The following is a 10715-nucleotide window of genomic DNA, read 5'->3' as shown; positions in this document are numbered from 1 at the left end:
AAACTTAAGAATTAAGATGAGGTGTCATTGAACAAACCTTACTGTGTTGGAATGTGATTGCAATTTGCTATAAAAAAAAATACATAAAATATAATATCCCATAAAAAAAGAGAGAATGTGATTGCAATTTGTTCTAAAAAAAATACATAAAATATGATTCCCATAAAAAAAGGGAAAGCCAAAAAAATAAAATTCCATAAAAAGGACAGAAGAAAATTAAATAAAAACAAAAAAAGTAAAAAATCATCTGATCATGTATGCTGAATTCTTAAAAAGGAAAAGAAAGGAGAAAAATAAATAAATAATCTAATAGATTTAAGAGGGTAAAAATTAAAGATATTTTGACTATTTTAAATATTAAAAAATAATAAGATATACAAATAATTTATTACAAACATTATACATTATATCAAGGGTGTTAATGAGTACGATTGAGTACGGTTTTAGTACGGCACCAACTTTGAAATCTGAAAAGACAGAGTTGTAATGCATCGAAATACACGTTTTGGTATGATTTCAATTTTTGCAAAAACGGTTTAGCACGGTTTTGGTATTAAATCAATGTGAAAAAACGCTTTTAAACATGGTATTTAGTGCGGTGGAATTTTAATGTAAACAAACTTATGCCATTTTTGTTATTAGTTCACTAAGATCCTAATGAAATTGCGATCACACAATTGCTATAATATGATATTAACAGAGACAAAGCAAGTAAATCTAAGAAGATGAATGAAAGACGAAACGAAAAACTGAAACAAGGAATTAGGAATAGAGTAAATGTAAGATTTCAGTATATACCGACAGTATGAGTACTTAAAACTGGAATCATATTGAAGAAATTCGATTTCAGTACGTACTGAACAGTTCAGTATGCTTAATGATTCGATACGCAATTGATAACCTTACATTATATACCATAACCTTACATTATATACCATCGTAGAATTCAATCCACAGCCTCTTCAATGTATATTCTGTCAAACTTTTGATATCTCAAAATAAATAAATAGTTTAGTTTCCTTCGAGAAGGATAAAAATGACTTGACAAGTCTAAGGTAAGGTTAAATGGTTAATGAATGGTTCATGAATGATGAATTAAAAAATTCGGTCGTCGGTGGAATGAATCAAGAAAGACAGAAAGATTTTTTTGGATCCAGTCATACCATTACGTTAATGCAAAAAAAATAATATGTATAAAGAAAAACCTTACCAGAAAAAAGTAAAAAAGGAAAAATTAGATTTTCTCTTTATTTCTTATTAAAAATATGTCTCGCATTGACCGAGTTTGACGAGTCAGGGAACCTAAAATGTCACGAAATGTAGTGTTATTCCAATCTGACGTCTCAAAAGCCTTCCAAATGGTATTTCCGTTTCGGTCCCACGAAAACGACGTGGGTACCCGACAGACGGCGCGAGAGTCTCGCCGGGACAGGTGTTGCCTCGTTCTTACAGGCTTACAGCGAACCGGTTTGGTTACAAACCGGTCTCCGATCCCGTCTCAACTTCGTCTTGTAAGAAACAGCGCGGAAGCATGAGCTGATGAACTGATGAGCTGCCGATGAGCATAGCAGAAAATGGCATGCTGAGCGAGCTGTTTAATCGTCTCAAATATCTCCTGAAAACTGAATATCTCTTTCCCATCGTGGTTAATCTCTGCGTTTCTATAGCTGCATTTGCCAAGACAACACGGAAGAAGAAGAAGACGAAGATCGCAGAAAAGTAAAACAAACCTTCTCTGTTCTGCTTATCCTGAGAAAGAGAGAGCTCAATCTGTTCTTGATTTACTCGATCGTCATCAGATTCTACTTCTTTCACCTATAGCGACGAGATTATTCAATTTTCGTTGTCTCTGGAAATTTATGAGTAGTGTCGTTTGGATCTTGGTTGCGGATCTGAATTTGCCAGCTGTTTTTGTGCTTTTTGACCTGATCGATAGAAGCTAAAGCTCTTGTCGGACCAGATGGACTAGCTAGAACAGAATCAATCATGGCTTCATTCCGACGAACTTTATCACCTGCTTATCACGACCGCTCTTACCAAAACGGGGGTGATTCATTTGTGGTTCATTCTCCAAATCATAAGGTTCTCTCTGGTTCTAACTACTCGTCGAGTGCCACATCTTTTGCTTTTCTTGGATTACGACGATTACTGCCGGGGATTCTTTTGCCGAGACACTTGCGCAAGGGGTATTCCCCATGGAAGCTGTTCTTGTTTAGGTTATTGCTGTGTTTTCTTCTCGGTTTCGTGCTAGGGTTTTCACCATTTGGTGATGTCGATGACATCAAACGACATGACTTACCGTATGAGATCAAGCAGCCGACTTTTAACGAACAAGAGAAGGAGCTTGGTGGTATCGTTCGCCAGGAGAACGTCGCGTTCGAGAAAACGAACCTAGATCTTGAGACCGAGTCTGAGATTCAAGAACCGTCCGGTGTTATCCAGCTAAAGCAGTTGATAATTGTGACTCCGACATACAATCGGCCTCTCCAGGCGTTCTATCTCACTCGCTTGGGTCAGGCATTAAGACTTGTTCGGCCGCCTCTTCTGTGGATTGTGGTGGAGATGAACTCAGCTTCAATGGAAACTGCAGAAATTCTGAGGAAAACTGGTCTCATGTATAGGCATCTTGTGTGCTCCAAGAATATGACAAACATAAAGGATAGAGGTATTCACCAACGAAACAGGGCTCTCGAGCACATTGAACGCCATCGCCTAGATGGTATTGTTTACTTCGCGGACGATGATAACATCTATTCTCTTGAACTGTTTGAAAGCGCAAGAGCAATAAGGTATTCTTCCGTTTTCTTCGGTTGCAACTTTTTGGTGCGGTTGTGGTCATGGCTTTATTTTGCTTTACCTGGAAAGAGTTTCTAAATTTTGTTTTTTAGCTTGTGTTTGGATCGTCTAGCTGAAGATTTCCGTGACATACATTGGATTTCCTCTTTCCAGTTTTCCTGATCGGTAGGATAAACCTTAACCTTAACCTTAACCATAACCAGTTGTGGAGTTCAATGAAGGAAGTGAATTTAACTCCTTCCTTTCGAATTCTAAAACCACTGAGCAAGTACAAGAGATGAATAAATGAAAAGCATACCTTCCTAAGACACTTCCCCTAACACTGTAATATGATGTAATGTAACACCTACTGTATAACAGATATTTATGTTTTAATATCCGAAATGTCAGACACATGAAAGTTAACTTGGCTTAAGTGTACTTTCATTACCGACTCTAGTCTAAACATAAGTCACTGTCTGAGATTACTAATCAGAGATTCCTTCTCAAGCAATGGTTAGTAATATTCATCATTGGTCAGGAATAATTTTCACAGGAGAAAGTGGGTCTAAGAAAAAGCTTCCAGTTATCTTAAGCCTGAAGTAAAATGTAGAAAATGGTGAGTCATTTTACTTTTTATTTCGGCCTTGTTCTTTAATTTCAGATTAAACTTCAAAACTCTGCCTGACTTTTGAAAAGTATCGAAATTCTTTTTCAGATAACCTCTTAATCATCATGCAGCCACTCTGGATTGCTTATATTCTTCTTGTATCCATGAATTGCATAAAAGTCTGCCTGCTCAAGCTTGCATTTCATCTTTGTATCTGCTTTCAATTTCTTTCTGGCTTCATTTTGTATTTATCAGTGTGAAATTCATCTTTGGATTCGTAATTTTTAAACAATTCAACTAGCTGCTGCCTTTGTTTCTCTTCTGAGGGTGTCGGATCTAAGCTCCGCAGGCGTTCATGTATGTATCCAATTGGCTCCTTGACGGTGGAGCCCAGGAGATCCAAATCAAAGTTTCTGTTCAATTGTTTGAAGACCCCTCTTTCAAATTTTCGAATCCAGTGCTGTCCAGCAGAAACCCTAAACTTCCACAACCAATCATAACCTTCAAATGCCATAAATCCTGTTCCAGCTATCCAAACCTCACAGTACTTGGACCAAACCTGCAGTACAATTCCAGTAACACTTGATCTGAATCCCAAGCACTAATTCCAAGTATAAACACTAGATCCCTTTAATCTTCACCTTTTCAAACAAAACATGAACTAAACACTAATTTGCTGGAATTTTAAATTCAGGTTCAAAGCTTTTCCACAAAACCCTGAATCTTCACTGTTGGCCTTGCCTTCCCTTACTTGATCAAACTCAACATTTGAACCCTAATTTCACCCTAACCCTAACCTCAGGTGGTCCGCACACCGAATTCTGAACCAACCTGAACTTGGCTGGTTCATAGAGATCCTGGTTTATTGGCCACCAGTTGATCCCTTTCAATCTGGGGCTGTATTAGGGTCCTTTTGTTTTAATGAATTAGTTTATTTGTTACAAGAAGTCAGCAAGGTTTGTGCTGGAATTTGCTGGGCTTGACCTTGAATGAAGTCAAACTGACTCAATCAGTGAAGAATCATGATTAATGCAATTGGTTGATTTGCTATGTAAAAAGAACAAAAGGGAAAAACCAAAATTTTTTGGGGTTGGGGGTGAGATGTTAAATCCAGTGAGAAAAACATAACCGTTAGAATGTATACTTTATTCTCCCATGTTCTTTTGTATAGAGATCATCAGCTAGGGCTTTGGACTCTTTGTTGGAGAAAGAATTATTCTCTTCTTACCATTAGTCTCTCGGATGGAGAGTGGGGGAGGAGTAAAAAGGGGATTTTCACTTGCATTTATGGAGAAATCCATATGATTCTGACTGGGTATCTCTCCCTACAAAAGGACATGCTTTAGGAAAATCTTGTCTTTTGAACATCCCATTTTCTTAGCCAAACAAACATGCTGAATATTGGGATGTTCTGTGGACCCGCACATGTTCCTCTGCCATACTGGATTATTACCCTAATCAATGCTGCCTGAAAGCATTTGGTAAAGATTGTATTAGAACTGTTGAAAATCTGAAAGAGTTGGATTGTTGACATAATAAACCTTGGTGCTTGCATGTACTCATGCTTTTCTTGTATGATTCACAAATTTAGTCTCGGTAATGTGCAGACGCTTTGGCACTTGGCCTGTTGCTATGCTTTCTCAGAGCAAAAACAAGGCAATATTGGAAGGTCCAGTTTGTAATACGAGTCAAGTAATTGGATGGCACACAAATGAGAAAAGTAAGAGACTTAGAAGGTTTCATGTTGATATGTCTGGATTTGCATTCAACAGCACCATCCTATGGGATCCCAGGAGATGGAATCGTCAAACTTTAGAACCTATAAGGCAAAGAGACACAGTGAAGGAAGGATTTCAAGTATGCAGTTCCTTTTCTTCTTTTTTTGGTTATGATTTTCTTATTGGTAAATTATTTATTCTTTCTAGGAAAATATCTTCCTGTACTGTTCCTAAAATTACAGTTCAGTATGCAATGCTATAAACTCTAACCTGCATTGTACTTTCTCCAGGAGACCACTTTTATAGAGCAGGTGGTGGAAGATGAGAGTCAAATGGAAGCCATAACACTTGGCTGTGCAAGAGTGATGAATTGGCATCTCCATTTAGAAGCTCATAGTCATGTCTATCCCAAGGGTTGGGTGCTTCAAAAGAACCTTGATGTTGTATCCCCCCTGAAGTGATGAGCTACAACTGTGTAACATCCACATACTGAGAGAGGTTTGCTTCACAAATACCTGTAGATATTTTCTTATCTTTCTTCTTCTTCTTCTTCTTCTTCTTCTTCTTCTTCTTTTTTTTTTTTTTTTTTTTTTGGGGGGGGGGGGGTTTCGTTGTTTTGCTAATATTCACAATCATTTTTGGCAAATGGGGAGGTTAGCCATGTCTATGTAGGCTGTACTCATGCTTGGGTGTTTGGGAATGATGGCATGTTTGAAATGTGGAGTAACCCTAATGCAGGATAACCACACAAACAAGCTAATGTTAGTGGAAATAAGCATTGGTTGGCTATATATGTTATGGAGGTTTGGGCCAAGGGGTTTTGTTTGTAGTTGGTCATGTTAATGGGCAAGAATGAGGCAAAAAGATTGGAGTATGATATTTGTCAAGTAGATGAGTTTAGCCCAAATTCTTGGGGTTTTTTGATTTGTATCTTGTAGTCATGTTTGTTTAGAAGTTGGTTGAGTCAAGTCTTCGTTATTAAGAACTTTACTGGGTTTTACTTTTTAGTTTATGTTTTAGTTTTAGAGTCTTATTCTGGGTGCAGATTCATATACTAGCATGTTTTGGCTGATCCAAATTAGTAGTTTGAGTTCAAATCAATTTAGGAGTACTACAGGCTCAGTTTATGATTTTTGCTGGTGAAGTGTCTCATGCCTAGTTACATGAGCTAGGGGAGCCAATGAGGGGTGACAGAATGGTTTTGTAAAAAAGGAGGGGGGGGGGGAGAGGTTATTTGGGGGCTGAGAGATCATTCATCTGAGTAGATAAATAGAGGGAGGGAGGTTCCAGTGTAGGCAGGAAACATCAGGAAACATTCTTCCGTGTTACATATAGTGTAATGGCCAGTGGCCTAACGCATGGTTTCATGAATTATATTATTGAAGTTTTTTTTCCCGAAAGATCTGGCTGTGTGGATTCATGGTGTTCTGGGATAAATTTCTAGCTGTGTGGATTCATGGTGTTCTGGGATAAATTTCTAGCGCTAGTAAGGTGGATTAAGTGGTAGAGTGGACTCTCTTCACACAGTAGGAGGATATCTACTTTATTTCACATCTTGTCTTCTGGTTTTTAGTAGCTTGTCTTTAAAATTTGTCCTGAAACCAACAGCACCCAGTTATGTCAAGTTTCGTCCTAACTTGCTTTGTTCACATATCAATAAATATGGGTCAGAGACTCACAATTGGTGGCTTAGATTTGAAACACAAGTAATTACTTATATTTCTATGTTCCCCTAGTAAAACTGGAACTTGTACAACTTAATCTTCAATTTTGATTTCTGTGAAATCCTGTAGCTGTATTCTACTGCCTGAGATCTACAACTACTAGAAGATCAGGTCATTCTAACCAGCTTCTGTCAGATACCAGCATTTTCATTTCTCCTGGACTTAGTTGCTAAGCTTCTGTTAGTTGGAGACCCTCTTTTGAAAAATCATTTGGATTCCCATCTTTAGAATCTGTTAGTTTTGGGTTTGCATTATCCCAATGCAAAAGGTTAAAAAGAAGAAATCTGAAGTTTCTTATGAAAAACCAATCATGGGTTTCTGTTTCTTCCTACCAATGTGGATTACAGTATTTTGTCTTATTTTTTTGTTGGGAGTGTCATACTTTGTTGCAAATAGCGTAGTTGATTAAGCAGTTATTCATATTGCGTCACTTGTTCATTCTCTGGTGAAAACTATTTTCTTATATATTCTTGTCTTTGTCCTGACAGTGCTTCAATTGCATCTGTTATTTCTTGGCTCCCCCCATCTTCTCAGCCGGTGATTGGTACCAAGACCACTATACTGTTAGCCGTCTGCAACCTCGGTATATACCAGCACTGAAAGTCAGCTCGCACTGAGTGAGCAGTGAGTGATCTGTGTTGCAAAAAAATTCATCCGCTTAATATTCTTTTGCAGGAAGCAGCTGTATTTTTTGTACAGTCATTACTCAACGGTACATCCAAATGGACTGTCTCAGTTGAGTATGTCTGATGTGTATAAATATCATGTTAGTGAGCTGGCCTTGTCAAGCAGAAAGCCCTGCGTTAGTATGAATGTTAAAAGATTTGTTCAACAAAATTACTTCAGTGCAAGTTTTGTTTCTTGAAATTGCTTACTGATATAAATTTTCGTTTCAAGGAGTTGTATTGTCTCTGTGGTTTGGGAAAATCATTTGAACTTACATTAGCTGCGCTCTTTGGTTTCACGTTTACTATCAGGATTATTTAGGACGGCCTCAAGAATTTCTGGGTGATCTGGATGTGGTTCTATAAAATAATCATCTGGCAGAAAGTTACTGTTATTGGAAGTTTCTTGACCGTTACATTTCCCTTAAATCGTAGGGTGCTTACAGGTCACGTAGTAGATTTTTTCTCACAAATTTTCATTGATGTGTCAGGTACCTAAGATACTATGTTTGTTAGAATTTTGTGCTCAGGTACTGCGCAGAAATTCTCCTGAAGAGTAAAAAATTCTCGCTCTGGTAGTACTCTTCAACGAGTTTGTATCATTATACCGATGCTTGAGATATCTACATCTGGAGATTCAGTGGGAGCTAATACGTTTGAATAATCCCTATTAATTAGTTGTTTTCTGGAGATTATAAGCATTGCCAACATTCCTGTTCAAAAACTCATATTGACCAGCATTCCTGTTCAGTGCATCATTTGCAGGAGACTAACAATTATGTTTTCTTTTTCCCCTTTCTCGTAAGACAAACATTAGTCTAATCTCAGAAGCTTTTCTAAGTATTAACTATTAAGTGACATGCTATTATGAAACAGGAAACATAATAAAAATGAGAAGAGTACATAAGCACGGTCAGCAGGGAAAGCAGGTTATCCACGGGCTAAAAGAGGACTGCTCACTAGCGCTTCAAAGCCTGGTAATTTCTTCATAGCTTCAAAGCCTTAGGATCAGCTTCAAATGCTCTAAGAAGCAAAAGATCATGTTGTGTTGGAGTTACAGATGCACAATGACCAAATCACATGAGGAATTTATTGTAATTCGACAAAATCCTACATACGTCCACTAGGGAGAAAAGAAGTTTTACTATTCAGAAAACCTTACATTACTCTCACACCCACAAAGTGTTACCTAGTAATTTACCCAAACATTGTTTCAAGTACAAATACAACCAAAACTATAATTACATGGGCCCAAAAAATATAAGACACACAAACCCAACATGTTAGAGGTGTTGGAGGTCACTTCATTATGCCATGCATGACTCTGATCGAAACCGAAAACCATTAAATAACCCAGCGGAAATTATAGCATTTTACAACATACAAACGACCTTACCTAAGACACAACATACAAACGCCCCTCCCCAGCGCTCCCTGGTTCCAGTCTTGATGGCTCAGCACTAACCATCAACCTCTTGACAAAAGGGCTGCTAAGTTCCAGATACGCAACCCTACCAGCTCATACATCTGGCGCAAAGCGTATGTAATCTCTCATTTCATTACTGAATACATATTATAATTCCTTTTTCCTTCAGACCGCTCCAAGCTTTATCCCTTCGAAAGATTGAGAAGGATCCACCACCAGAGAACATAAGAATCCATTATTCAGCACCTACGCAATCGAGGAAGAAAAAGTAAGATGAAACCCAAGATACATTTTCCCGATACTAATTAAATTGATCAACTTACAGACCCAACTGGACACATGCTATAGTTACACGTGCTGGATTGAGCAGCAAAATAACATCTTAAAAATGATTATTTTTTCTTCTTTTCCGAAAGAAAAGAACAGCAAAATGAAGAGTTAGACAACCACAAGCATTGCGATACAGCCATGGTGCATTCTTCAAGGAAGAGACTCAAGCAGCCTCATCTTGGACCAAAATTGCTTGAATTTCATACCTAATAAGATCAGCTCAACACCCACAAACTCTCCGCTGCCACTCTTTGGGAAAACAGTAACTTGATGGACTGTCGCTCCTCGTCTAGCTTACACTTTGGGCAATGGCGACCATTCTTTTACCTTCCATCGCCCTTGGTAGCATAAAGCATTGCTTCCCCTAATTTTCAAGTCAATGACCACAAGTCCAACCACATACCACACCAAGATCGCACCTGAAACTGAAGAACTTGTGTCTGAAGTACACAAATAAGGAAAACCATTGCACAATTAATTCAGTAGCAATACCAAAAACACCAACATTGACCTGCTTTAATGCAAGTAATCAGCAGTTAAAATTTGTGTTTGGTAATAAATACGGTTGGAACAAGCAAAGACCATTCCAAAACACAGATCAAAAGATAATTAACTAAAATCCAAAAATGGGGCTTTTGATGCCTTTTCAGAATGTTCACAACTAAGCAGATCTACGTCATGAAACATTTGTTCCATTTCTGAAGCCTACCTTTCCCCCTCTTTTTCCCAATGGAAATAAAAACAAGAGCAGAAAATCCACAGACGCCTTGGTATGTATCTATAAAATCACCCCATCTCTTTTTCCCCCAAGAAAGAAAGAAAATAAGTTTCCACATATATGACTACATGATTACCATACCATCTCTAAGAAGAAAAAAAGAGCCTATAAATATGGGAAATTTTCATATTCCAATACAAAGGTCCATTATTCCAGCAGCCATTTCTTGTTTATTCCAGCTGGGAATGAATAGAAAGCATTTCAGAATCATGTGGAACTGGAGGATCAACTAGCTCAAGAGGCAAAGGAGTGGGGTGTCTTTTGGCCTCTAGATTGGAAAACACATATTCTTCCAACCATAGTATGAAACTTCGTTCTGTTTTGTCAAAATTCCCGAAACTTTGGAAATTTGGTAAAAATGTACCTAATTTTGGTGCCATGTTTCAGTGGGCTTTGGGTTTTTGTCTTTTCTTCTTTCGCCTGATTTTTGGCATACAACCTAATTTGGGACCAACAAACACAATGGAAGTGTTATTTTTGCCTAAAGCCTAACTTGAAGTGATATTCTTGATCGGCACATGCCCAACTATATGCAAGCAAAACTAGAGATTAGGAACATGCATTTTCACAAATGTAAATATGGATATTATGCAAGAGAACACCAAAATTTCATTAAAATGCAACAACAAATATGCCTTATTATACAATTAATATTATAGAATTTATGTGATACAAACACCATAATTTTG

At 37.7% G+C, this 10715-nt stretch overlaps 2 protein-coding genes across 2 annotated transcripts in view; one reads left to right on the top strand and one right to left on the bottom strand.

Annotated features, from left to right (window-relative positions):
* Nucleotides 1-1495: 1495 nt before the first annotated feature.
* IRX9-L (Nucleotide-diphospho-sugar transferases superfamily protein) lies at nt 1496-8796 on the top strand. Its single transcript, XM_089157281.1, has 4 exons — nt 1496-2789; nt 4993-5242; nt 5394-5601; nt 7316-8796. Exons 1-3 carry the CDS (start codon nt 1987-1989, stop codon nt 5562-5564), a joined length of 1224 nt encoding a protein of 407 aa, XP_089013407.1. The 5' UTR covers nt 1496-1986; the 3' UTR covers nt 5565-5601; nt 7316-8796.
* A 15-nt stretch (nt 8797-8811) lies between these two features.
* LOC149014536 (uncharacterized) overlaps nt 8812-10715 on the bottom strand; it is a 30912-nt gene continuing 29008 nt past the window's right edge. The window contains exons 10-11 of the mRNA XM_089157280.1: nt 9455-9688; nt 8812-9164 (exon numbers count right to left, since the gene is read on the bottom strand). The gene's annotated coding sequence lies outside the window, so the exon portion shown is untranslated. The remainder of the gene's footprint in view (nt 9165-9454; nt 9689-10715) is intronic.

This window comes from Hakea prostrata, chromosome 5 (assembly GCF_041222555.1).
Source record: "Hakea prostrata isolate BN-2017 chromosome 5, UWA_Hpros_2, whole genome shotgun sequence".
NCBI lineage: Eukaryota > Viridiplantae > Streptophyta > Magnoliopsida > Proteales > Proteaceae > Hakea > Hakea prostrata.
Note: the sequence above shows the minus strand (reverse complement) of the source record. Positions and strands in the feature narration are given on the sequence as shown.

Coding starts and splice junctions, on each gene's coding strand:
- IRX9-L (XM_089157281.1), top strand. CDS start 1,987: ATGGCTTCATTCCGACGAACTTTATCACCTGCTTATCACGACCGCTCT. Junction 2,790..4,992: donor GAAAGCGCAAGAGCAATAAG/GTATTCTTCCGT, acceptor GGTAATGTGCAG/ACGCTTTGGCACTTGGCCTG. Junction 5,243..5,393: donor CAGTGAAGGAAGGATTTCAA/GTATGCAGTTCC, acceptor TACTTTCTCCAG/GAGACCACTTTTATAGAGCA.